General features: G+C 52.4%; 1 protein-coding gene across 2 annotated transcripts in view; it reads right to left on the minus strand.

The window, feature by feature from the left end:
- LOC140426776 (janus kinase and microtubule-interacting protein 2-like) overlaps positions 1 to 12472 on the minus strand; it is a 388630-nt gene that overhangs the window by 61206 nt on the left and 314952 nt on the right. For both annotated transcript variants that reach the window (XM_072511933.1, XM_072511934.1), the window contains exon 15: positions 11920 to 12018. In XM_072511933.1, the coding sequence (XP_072368034.1) occupies positions 11920 to 12018 (99 nt within the window). The remainder of the gene's footprint in view (positions 1 to 11919; positions 12019 to 12472) is intronic.

Below are 12472 nucleotides of genomic sequence, written 5' to 3' on the forward strand. Positions count from 1 at the left end.
AAATACCTCCCAACCAATCTCCCCCCACTCCCATCCCAAAACCAGGAATCATTTTAAGTACACTAACTTTTGTTACAGAAATAAATGCGACAGACATTTTGAGCTTGAGACCTCACAAACAGCAATAAGATGAATGGCCATATAGGCAATTCACTGTCAATTTTGGTTGAGAGAGGAAGATGTGGTGTTCTTTGTGATTCTTGTTATCAGGATGGATGTTGTAGTGTCCTGGGGCTGGTTTAGCACACAGGGCTAAATCGCTGGCTTTTTAAGCAGACCAAGGCAGGCCAGCAGCAAGGCGCCGGAATGCGGCGACTAGGGGCTTTTCACAGTAACTTCATTTGAAGCCTACTTGTGACAATAAGCGATTTTCATTTCATTTAATTTCATTTCACAGAGACCACAGAAGCTAAGTTCATTAACAAAACTATCATGAGAGACTTCCGGTGGCGACCATGACCTGCTAGGTCGCGCGTTCACGGCAGCTCCCGCCGAGATCGGTATTTCGGGCCGCTGAACGGGAAGGCGGCGGCATTTGGAGGCTGAGACCAGTGTGGGAACGGACGCTGGAGATGTTCCCCCCGGTGCTGCATGGAGAGAACTAGGAGTGGGGCCGGCAGACACGCAAACATGGGGAAAAAGGTCGAGAAGGTCCGGGAAGACAATATGGCGGCCAGAGAAGATCGGGTGGTGTGGGCCCAGTGGGCCAAAGAACAACAAGAATTCCTAAAAAACTACTTTATGGAGCTTTAAACAGAGATGTTGACCTCCATGGAGAAGATTGTGGTGGCCCAGAAGGCGCAGGAGAAGAAGATCAAGGAGGTGAGGAGGAAGGTGGCGGAGAATGAGGACGAGATCCTGGGCCTGGCAGTGAAGGTGGAGGCGCACAAGGCGCTACATAAGAGATGGCAGGAGAGGCTGGATGACCTTGAGTACAAGTCTCGGAGCCATAATCTGCGGATCCTGGGCCTTCCCGAAGGAGCGGAGGGGGCGGACGCGAACATGTACGTGACCACGATGTTGGGGACCCTTCCTGCGGCCCTTGGAGCTGGATGGGGCACACAGGGTCCTCGCCAGAAAGCAGAGGGTGAATGAGCCACCGAGGGCGATGGTGATACGGTTTCATCGTTTGACAGACGAAGAAAGAGCGGAGCAGTAAGTGGGAGAACGGCGAGATCCACATCTACCAGGACTTGGGAGCTGAGTTGGCGAGGAGGCGTGCAGGGTTCAACCGGGCTAAGGCGTCCTCCACAGCAAAGGGGTGACGTTTGGGTTCCTTCATCTGGCGAGACTCTGGGTAACATACCAGGACAGGCACCATTACTTTGATATGTCGGATCAGGCACGAGAAGCTGGACCTGAACTAAGGGACAGTTGTATGGGGGTGAAATGTGCGGGTGGGGGTGGACCGAGGGTAGGATGGCGGGTAAAGCATAAGATTATTTGCTCGTCTGCTCCAGTTTGGTTGGTGGTTTTGTTGTTTGTTTTGTTTTTCAGGGGTTTGGTTTTAGGGGGCGGGAAACACCCGGGACGGGTTGTCCGGCACATGGGAAGGTCCCGGTTGACGCTTGCCCCTCTACCCTGCGGGGGAGGGGGGGGCTGGGTGGCCCAAAGGACGCAACAAGTTTAGGGTCGGCATATAGAGGCGGGAGCGGCCGGGGTCAGCATGGGTGAGCTGACTCACGGAAATATAGTGGGGGGGGAAATCAGAGCTAAGCGGATTCTTGGCAGAGGGGGGGGGGGGGTCGGGTGGGGGGTTGGGGGGGGGGTGGAGGGGTGCTGCTGTGCTGACTGAAGGGGAGCCAGGTGAGGGGAATGGATGGAGAGTCGGGCTGGGGGGCCACCGAGGGGAGGGCTAGAAACGGGAAACGGGGGCACATGGCTGGCCGAAAAAGGGAGATGGTTAGTCGGCAGGATGGGGGGGGTGGCCAACCCCCCGATCAGGCTGATCACATGGAACGTGAGGGGCCTGAATGGGCCGGTCAAGCGGTCCCGCGTGTTCTCGCATTTAAAGGGGTTGAAGGCGGACGTGGTCATGTTGCAAGAGACGCACTTAAAGCTCGTGGACCAGACGAGGCTAAGGAAAGGATGGGTGGACAGGTGTTTCACTCAGGGTTAGACTCAAAGACCAAAGGGGTGGCAATTTTGGTTAGTAAACGAGTGGCATTTGAGGCGGGGAGCATCGTGGCGGACAAGGGGGGCAGGTACATAATGGTGAGTGGCAAGCTGCAGGGGGCCCGGGTGGTGCTGGTGAATGTGTATGCCCCAAACTGGGACGATGTGGACTTCATGAGGCGCGTGTTGGGTAGGATCCCGGACTTGGAGTCAAGTAACCTGATTATGGGAGGGGACTTTAATACAGTCTTGGATCCGATTTTGGACCATTCCAAGTCCAGGTCGGGAAAGAGGCTGGCGGCGGGCAGGGCCCTGTGGGAGTTCATGGGCCAGATGGGGGGTATGGACCCATGGAGGTTTGCGCGGCCAAGGGCGAAGGAGTTCTCCTTTTTCTCCCACGTCCATAAAGTCTATTCATGGATAGACTTCTTTGTGTTGAGTAGGGCGCTGATCCCGAGGGTGGAGGGGGTCGTATACTCGGCCATTGCGGTTTCAGGCCATGCCCCGCACTGGTTGGACCAGCGGCTGGGGGCAGAGCGGGGTCAGCGCCCTCTCTGGAGACTGGATGTGGGGCTGCTGGCGGATGAGGAGGTGTGTGGGCGGATAGGGAGGAGCATTGAGAACTATGTGGGAGCGAATGACACAGGGGAGGTAACGGTGGCAGTGGTGAGGGAGGCTTTGAAGGCGGTCGTTAGGGGAGTGTTAATCTCCATCAGGTCCCACAGAGAGAAGAAGGAGAAGGCGGAGAGGGAGAGGCTGGTGGGAGAGATACGCCGGGTAGACAGGAGATACGCGGAGGCCCCAGAGGGAGAGGCTGCTGAACGAACGCCGGAAGCTTCAGGCGGAGTTCGACTTGCTGACCACGGGGATGGAGGAGGCGCAGTTAAGGAAAGTGAAAGGGGCAGTCTACGAGTATGGGGAGAAGGCGAGTAGGATGCTGGCGCACCAGCTGCGCAAGAGGGAGGCGGCTAGAGAGATTGGGAGAGTGCGAGATAAGGAAGGCAACATGGTGCTGAGCCCAGAGAGGGTCAATGAAGTCTTCAGGGAGTTCCACGTGAAGTTATACGAGTCGGAACCCCATTGGGAGTGGGAAGGGATGAGGCAGTTTATGGACCGGTTGAGGTTCCCGAGGGTGGAAGTCGAGCGGGTGGAGGGATTGGGGGCCCCAATTCAGTTGGAGGAGGTAGTCAGGGGGCTGGCAAGCATGCAGTCGGGCAAGGCCCCGGGTCCGGACGGCTTCCCTGTAGAATTTTATAAGAAGTTCTCGGAGCTACTGAGCCCACTCCTGCTAAGAACCTTCAATGAGGCAAAGCAGAGAGAGACCCTCCCTCCGACGATGTCGCAGGCATTGATTTCGCTTATCTTGAAGAAGGAGAAGGATCCGCTTCACTGTGGGTCCGACAGGCCGATATCGCTCCTGAATGTAGATGCCAAAAATTCTGGCCACCAGAATAGAAGACTGTGTCCCGGGAGTGATTGGGGAGGACCAGACGGGTTTTGTTAAGGGCAGGCAGCTGAACACGAATGTGAGGAGGCTCCTGAATATTATCATGATGCCCTCGGAGGGGGGGGATGCGGAAGTACTGGTTGCAATGGACGTGGAGAAGGCCTTTGACAGGGTGGAGTGGGAGTATTTGTGGGAGGCATTAGGCAGGTTTGGATTTGGGGAGGGATTTATAGGGTGGGTCAAGCTGCTGTATCAGGCCCCTGTAGCGAGTGTGTCCACAAACCGGCTAAGGTCGGAGTATTTCAGGCTGCACTGGGGGACGAGGCAGGGGTGTCCCATCCCCGTTGCTGTTTGCCCTGGCAATTGAGCCGTTGGCCATTGCGCTCAGGACTTCAAGGGATTGGAGGGGGCTTGTGCGCGGGGTGGAGGAACACCGGATCTCCCTCTACGCGGATGACCTGTTGTACATTTCGGACCCGCTAGAGTGGATGGGGGAGGTCATGCGGATCCTGAGGGACTTTGGGAGCTTCTCGGGGTATAAATTGGGGGGGGGACTGGCTCTGCCGAATTTCTGCAGCTATTATTGGGCGGCCAATATGGCCATGATTAGGAAGTGGATGATGGAGGAGGGGGCGGCATGGGGGCGGCTGGAGGCGACGTCATGCAAAGGCACCAGCCTAGGGGCACTAGTCACGGCTCCGCTGCCATTCTCACTGGTGCGATACACCACAAGTCCGGTGGTGACGGCGGCACTGAGGATTTGGGGCCAGTGGAGGAGACACAGGCAGGATGAGAGGGCCTGTGTGTGGACCCCGATACGGAATAACCACAGATTTGCTCCGGGTAGGTTGGATGGGGGGGTACCAAGGCTGGAGGTATTAGGAGGATGGAGAATGGAGGTATAGGGCAGGTATTAGGAGGATAGGGGCCCTGTTTATAGATTGGACTTTCCCCAGCATGCAGGCGCTGGAGGAGAAGTTCGGCCTGCCCCCGGCAAATGCGTTCAGGTACCTACAGGTTCGGGACTTTCTTAGAAAACAGGTGGGGATATTTCTGCTGCTGCCCCCACGTAGGATCCAGGACAGGGTGGTGTCTGGCATCTGGGTAGGTGAGGGGAGGGTGTCAGACATATACCAGGAGCTGCAGGAGGTGGAGGAAGCCTCAGTGGAGGAGTTGAAGGGCAAGTGGGAGGAGGAGCTGGGCGAGGAGCTGGATGAGGGCCTGTGGGCCGACGCCCTTGGCAGGGTGAAATCCTCCTCATCATGTGCCAGGCTCAGCTTAATTCAGTTTAAGGTAGTGCATCGGGCGCATATAACAGCGGCAAGAATGAGTAAGTTTTTGGGGTGGAGGACAGGTGCCCGAGCTGTGCAGGGAGTCCGGCGAGCCATGCCCATATGTTTTGGGTATGCCCGGCGCTTAAAGAATTCTGGCAGGGGTTTGCGAGGGTGATGTCTAGGATTTTGGACACTCGGATGAAGGTGAGTCGAACAGTAGCGATATATGGGATGTCGGAGGATCCGGGAGTGCAGGAAGCGAAAGAGGCCGAGGTACTGGCCTTTGCCTCCCTGGTAACCCGGAGACGGATCTTGTTAATGTGGAGGGACTCAAAACCCCTGAGTGTGGAGACCTGGGTTAGCGATATGGCGGGGTTCCTCAGCCTGTAGCGAATAAAGTTCGCCTTGAGAGGGTCCTTGATGGGGTTCTCCCGGCGGTGGCAACCTTTCCTTGACTTTCTAGGGGAGCAGTAATTGTCAGCAGCAGCTGCATCCTGGGGGTGGGGGGGGGGGGGGGGTGGTAAGGGGCGGGGAGGGTGAGGGGAAACTGTTGGTATAATGTAAGTTTTGTATGGAGTCAACAGCCACCTTGTTCTGTTTAATAATTCTTGTTTATTTTTATTTTTATTATTATTTGTACTTCTCTCTTTGTTATGTAAAAACATTGGTTGGAAAAGCTTTAATAAAACATTTATTTTTAAAAAACAAGCTATCATTTATTTACACTACTTATTAAAGCTTGACCACTTACTCCTATAGTAAACAATAGTCCAGTAATCTACAATCTACACTCAACTAACCCTAGACTCTGTCATGATATTCAAACACACACATCATGATGGACACACTAACAGGCAAATCAGAGTACACAACACCACAACCAATCACAGACAAGAACACCAACCACATAAAAAGCACGAGCACGACACCTGGAGGTCAGTAGGTCTGGGGAGAAGGAAGCATGAAAGAGCTGTTGAAACACCACAAGCAGGGAGCCCCCCACGTGCAGAGTGCAAAGACCAAGTTGTAAATAGTGAGTTTAAATAAACAAGCGTTGTACCATATGCAACTGTGTTGGCTCTTCTGTGTGTTAGAACACCCAACACCACATGGTACAGGAGTGGATCGATACCTGCCCACCAACCTGCCATTCTGGACATGGACCACACCGGCAAACCGCAGCCGATGCAAGTCACGGGGAACCTAGGCACCAACTGGAAGCTCTACAGGCAGCGATTTGACCTGTACATCCGTGCCACCGAAAAACAGAATGTCTCGGATGATTCGAAGATTGCAATGCTCCTCTTCTACGCAGGCCCCCACCCAAACGATGTCTTTAATTCACTGGTGTTCGAGGAAGGCGAAAACCAGGCCAAATATGACACGGTCATCCTCAAAATGGACCAGCACTTTCAAACTGAAGTAAACGAAACTTTCGAAAGATACATCTTTCAGCAACGCCTGCAAGGTAAGGAGGAGCTTTTTCAACCCTTTTTGACGCACCTCCGGATTCTGGCGCAGTCCTGCGGTTACGGCACCACCACAGAGTCCATGATCAGGGACCAGATTGTTTTTGGCGTTGCCTCCAGTGGCCTACGCCAGCAGCTTCTTAAAATAAAGAGCCTCACCTTAGCGTCTGCTGTGGAAGCCTGTGTCCTCCATGAGAATGCTGCCTGCCGTTTTGCCCGATTTCAGGCGTCCGAGTTGGCACGGAGGGGGTCCCCAGCCGTCGAATCGGCAAGCCAGGCCGCCCACGACGTTGAACGCATCCAGGCCGTCGATTTCTTCCCGCCCCACGGCCCGGACGACAGCGGCCGCTTCCCGCGCTTTTCGCGGTCTCCCGCGCAGGTGCGCGCCAAGAATAACGGCCACAACGAGGGACGCACTGCGCAGGCGCGCCCACCGCAAGATCGCACTGCGCATGCGCAGTGGCGCAACGAACGCCGTGACGTCATGACGTGCAGCAAGTGTGGAGGTCTACACTTAAAAGGGCAATGTCCTGCAAAATACCAACAGTGCAACAGATGTGCCATGATAGGCCACTACGCAGCCCGCTGTCGTGCGGCTCAACCCATGGATCCGGCGCATCCTCGACAACCTCGCACACGAGTCAGGACCGTCCAGCCCACGCATCAAGACTTCCAGTTAAGTGATGCAGATGACCAGGATGACTTCAGAGTTGCCGTCATTGATGTCAACAAGGTCAATGCCATCAATCCAGACGATGAGTGGTGTGCCACCCTGACGGTCAACCGATCGCGCGTCGCCTTCCGTCTGGACACCGGCGCATCCGCCAACCTGATTGCTTACTCTGCAGTCCAGGCCATGAAGGTCAAACCACTCATCACACCATCCCGGCTTAAGATGGTTGACTATAACGGGAACGTTATCCCGTCCGTAGGATCTTGCCAGCTACAGGTGACTCACAAGAGGTACACGGCCACACTCCCCTTCGAAGTTGTGGGCTCATCAAAGGACTCGTTACTGGGCGCACAAGCGTGTAAGGTCCTTCACCTGGTACAGCGCATCATGTCTCTCTCTCCAGATGAGATATCCGACTTCCCGGATGCTGAGTTCCACGCGAATCTCCATTCCCTCCTCGCTCACAACCAGGAGGTTTTTGAAGGCATGGGGACATTGCCACACACGTACAAGATTCGACTCAGACCGGACGCCATCCCTGTCGTTCACGCACCTCGCAGGGTTCCTGCGCCTCTCAAAGACCGCCTCAAGGCACAACTGCAGATTCTTCAGGACCAAGGGGTCCTATCCAAGGTCACGGAGCCCACGCCATGGGTCAGCTCCATGGTCTGTGTAAAGAAGCCCTCTGGCGAGCTCCGTATATGTATAGATCCAAAAGATCTGAACAACAACATCATGCGGGAACACTATCCCATCCCGAAACGAGAAGACCTCACCAGCGAGATGGCGCGAGCCAACATATTCACTAAATTGGATGCGTCCAAAGGATTCTGGCAGATCCAACTGGACCCGGCCAGCCGAAGACTATGCACATTCAACACCCCTTTTGGCAGATTCTGCTACAACCGGATGCCATTCGGCATCATTTCGGCATCTGAAGTATTCCACCGCATTATGGAGCAGATGATGGAAGGCATCGAAGGGGTACGTGTATATGTGGACGATATCATCATTTGGTCCACCACTCCGCAGGAACACATGCATCGTCTTCGACGTGTCTTCACCCGCATACGGCAAAATGGCCTGCGTCTCAACCGTGCGAAGTGTGCTTTCGGCCAGACGGAGCTGAAATTCCTCGGGGACCACATCTCAAGGTCCGGGGTCCGTCCCGATGCAGACAAGGTTAGCGCCATCACAGCCATGCCACGACCGGCTGACAAGAAGGCTGTCTTAAGATTCCTGGGCATGGTCAACTTCCTTGGGAAGTTCATTCCCAACCTGGCTTCTCATACAACAAACATGCGCCATCTCGTAAAAAAATCGACGGAATTCAACTGGCACCAGTCGCATCAGCAGGAATGGGAGGAGCTCAAGCACAAACTGGTCACGGCACCAGTGCTGGCCTTCTTTGACGCGACTCGCCCTACAAAGATCTCAACAGACGCCAGCCAATCTGGTATTGGAGCGGTACTCCTGCAAAAAGACAGCACGTCATCATGGGCCCCGGTTGCGTATGCCTCACGAGCCATGACCCCTACCGAACAGCGCTACGCGCAAATCGAAAAAGAATGCCTGGGCTTGTTAACTGGACTGGACAAGTTCCACGACTATGTGTATGGCCTGCCACGATTCACGGTCGAAACTGACCACCGCCCCCTGGTCAACATCATTAACAAAGACCTGAACGACATGACTCCTCGCCTCCAGCGCATCTTACTCAAACTCAGGAGGTACGATTTTGAACTGATCTACACTCCGGGGAAGGAACTCATAGTGGCGGACACTCTTTCCCGAGCAGTGAGCACACCACCAGATGCGGAGGGGTTCGTGCGTCAAATTGAGGCACACGTGACTCTGACAGCAGCAAATATGCCAGCTGATGATCCTTGTCTGGCCCACATACGCGCAGAGACGGCGACTGACCCTCTGCTGCAGCGAGTGATGCGCCACATGACGGAAGGGTGGCTAAAAGGGCAGTGCCCCCAGTTTTACAATGTGCGAGATGATCTCACCAATATAGACGGGGTCCTTATGAAATCGCATAGGATCGTCATTCCACACAGTGTGCGCCAGATGATTCTTCGTCAACTACACGAAGGCCACTTGGGTGTCGAAAAATGCAGACGAAGGGCCCGGGCGGCGGTATATTGGCCGGGTATTAATGAAGACATAGCCAACATGGTGCTCAACTGCACAACCTGTCAGAGGTTTCAGCCGGCGCAACCTCCGGAAACACTTCTACCACACGAGATGGTGACGTCCCCCTGGGCGAAGGTGGGTGTTGACCTATTTCACGCGCTCGGCAGAGATTACATTGTTATTATAGACTACTTCTCAAACTACCCGGAAGTCATGCCTCTCCATGATCTGACGTCGTCCGCAGTCATTGGGGCCTGCAAGGAAACGTTTGCTCGCCATGGCATTCCAAGGACTGTCATGTCAGACAATGGACCTTGTTTTGCCAGCCGTGAATGGTCGTCCTTTGCCGCAGCATATGGTTTCACTCATGTGACATCCAGCCCTCTGCATCCACAATCGAACGGGAAGGCTGAAAAGGGTGTCCACATCGCAAAGCGGCTCCTGTGCAAGGCGGCTGATGCCGGATCGGACTTTAACCTTGCCTTGCTGGCCTATCGATCGGCCCCGTTATCCACGGGCCTCTCGCCAGCGCAGCTACTAATGGGTCGCTCCCTCAGGACGACGGTACCTTCCGTCCTGGCACCGACAACAGACCATGAGGCGGTTCTTCGGGACATGCAACTGCAGCGTGATCGCCAGAAAGGTCGGTACGACACACGAGCGACGGACCTGCCCCCCCTGTCCTCCGGAGACAAAGTACGCGTCCATCAACCGTATGGTGGCTGGTCAGCACCGGCCGAAGTCCTCCGACAAGTGGCTCCCCGCTCGTTCCTGGTTCGCATGCCGGATGGTTCCGTGCGTCGCCGCAATCGGCGCGCCCTTCGCCGACTTCCACGTTCACAGCCACACAACACGCCAGATCCTCAACAGGCTTCCGAGGATGACTTTGTGGAGCTGCCGCACATCACGCCCTTTCCATCGCCACCCATGGCCATGCCTGCACAGCAGCCGGTGGTTCTTGATCCACCCTTAAGGCGGTCAACCCGAATTCGTCGCAAACCCATTAGAATGGACTTATAATACAGTTCATATGTTTAATAAGTTGGACAATTTTACATGATAACCTGTTGTTGTTTATCGTTCCAGATGTCGTCTGACTGGACAACTGTTCAAAATTTTTTTTCTTCTTCTCTCGTTCGCATTTCTGTTATGTTATGGTACAACTGGATTCATGTGACGCACTCGACATCGCCCCATGTACATAGTTCCGTCATAGACACATGCTGCACACGACACACACACACTCTTAGATGCACTCACGTCACGATCATATTTATTACCACGTAGGCACATATCTTTGTAAAAAGGGGGGATGTCATGATATTCAAACACACACATCATGATGGACACACTAACAGGCAAATCAGAGTACACAACACCACAACCAATCACAGACAAGAACACCAACCACATAAAAAGCACGAGCACGACACCTGGAGGTCAGTAGGTCTGGGGAGAAGGAAGCATGAAAGAGCTGTTGAAACACCACAAGCAGGGAGCCCCCCACGTGCAGAGTGCAAAGACCAAGTTGTAAATAGTGAGTTTAAATAAACAAGCGTTGTACCATATGCAACTGTGTTGGCTCTTCTGTGTGTTAGAACACCCAACACCACAGACTCTACACTCTATCTATAACTGTACTGTCCTCTCTATCACTGCTCTCTGTAGTTCTCCTCCAGCTCTCTCCAGCCTTCTCCCAGAAGCCTGTGAGTCAGTGCTTTATACAGTTCTGCATCTACAATAAAAGTAACAATAATAATAACAATAATAGTGGTTAATTAGGTTATGACATTAACCCGTTATACTCTGAACATTCCCAAAATGTCACAGAAGACTGACTGGGAGAACTCCCTGCTCTTCCTTGAATCAAGGGATTTTTAATATCTGCCCAAACCAGTGGAACAGGCAGACAAGAATCTGGTTTAAATTATCGATAATGCAGCATGCCTAGATTAGTTGTTCAAATCCAGGAGTGGCTCTTGAACCCACCACCATCTGCTACCAAATAGGCCAAGCTAACAAGAAGAACCCACGGCATTCACACAAAGATATGTCCTATTCTATAGGCATTAAACATAAGCTAATGAATGATTGTAGTGAACAAGTACTTTCACGTTTCAGTAAGAGCACTCAGCCTGCAGAGAGCTGCTCCCCAAGAGTTAATTTTGAAAAATTCTAAAACCAATCCACACTTTCATAGTGGTGGAAAAAGTGTCTAAAAATAACACATTTTGAATTAGTCAAGGCGAGAAATATTAGTGCCAAGAGATTTTTCTATTCGGTGTCAATGGACAACATTCACAGGCCAGATTTAAGGAAGGTTTTCACAACCTTTTTATTCAACCCTGATTTCAGAAGAATGAGGCCTGTTGAGAAAGTGTGGCTAGAAGCCTTTATCAAATAACACCACCAATTTAGTGCCAAATTCAGTGACCGTGCTGGAGGTTCAAAGCCCAGGATTACAACAATCCAAATACATAATCTTCATAGCTGGCAGGGAAAGCTTGCAAGTGTTGGAGGTGAAAGGCCTATGTTTAAAATGTAGTATAAAATATAGCCCCTTAAGAAAACGGTTATGTTTCTTAACTGTGGTTTTCAGGGGTACATTCAGATTGCAAATCATCTGAGTAATATTCCATAGATAGAAATGAAATACTAACCTAGTACATTTACTATTTGCCCTACCTTCAAACGGCCTTTCAATAGAGGTAACAGGTATTATGCCATTTCTGACCATGGGAAAATATGCGTCATTCTTAATTTCTCAGGCAGAATTATTTGTGGATATATGTCAACAAGTACCTTTACACCTTCCTGCATACAGTAGATCTGAAGTGCACTCACACCATCCGAGAAAGGTGTAATCTGGAGGTTGAAGGCAGGGGATCTTCTTTCCCTCTCCTGCAAATGGAAAGGGGATAAATAATAAATGGTGAGACATTTTGGCCAATTCAGAAAATGTGCATAAATCCACAAATTGTAGGTTAGTGCTTTGGGTGGATTCATTCTGTGGCCAGTCAGGTGAGCGTTGGTAGTCCTGGGGAATAGGAATGCATTTTGGGACCCAAGATCACATCCCGGTCGTGCAGAAATAGCAGAGCTAAGATGTAGAGTAAATCAACTCAAAATAATTTATTACACACAAAACGATGTTTCCAAGAAACATGCTGAGCCTCAATTATTACTGCCTTTGGATCAGTTAGAACAAGAAGCAAATCCCGCACTAACAAGAGCATCCTCTCCTGTTCCAGTGTGACTTTGTCATTCCCTACGTGAGCCACCTTTGATGGAAATTGAGATATTTCAGTTGGTAATAATGTCCAATTTTGTCCCTGCCAGGAAGATGGCTCAAATT

This window comes from Scyliorhinus torazame, chromosome 7 (genome assembly GCF_047496885.1).
Source record: "Scyliorhinus torazame isolate Kashiwa2021f chromosome 7, sScyTor2.1, whole genome shotgun sequence".
Taxonomy (NCBI): Eukaryota; Metazoa; Chordata; class Chondrichthyes; order Carcharhiniformes; family Scyliorhinidae; genus Scyliorhinus; species Scyliorhinus torazame.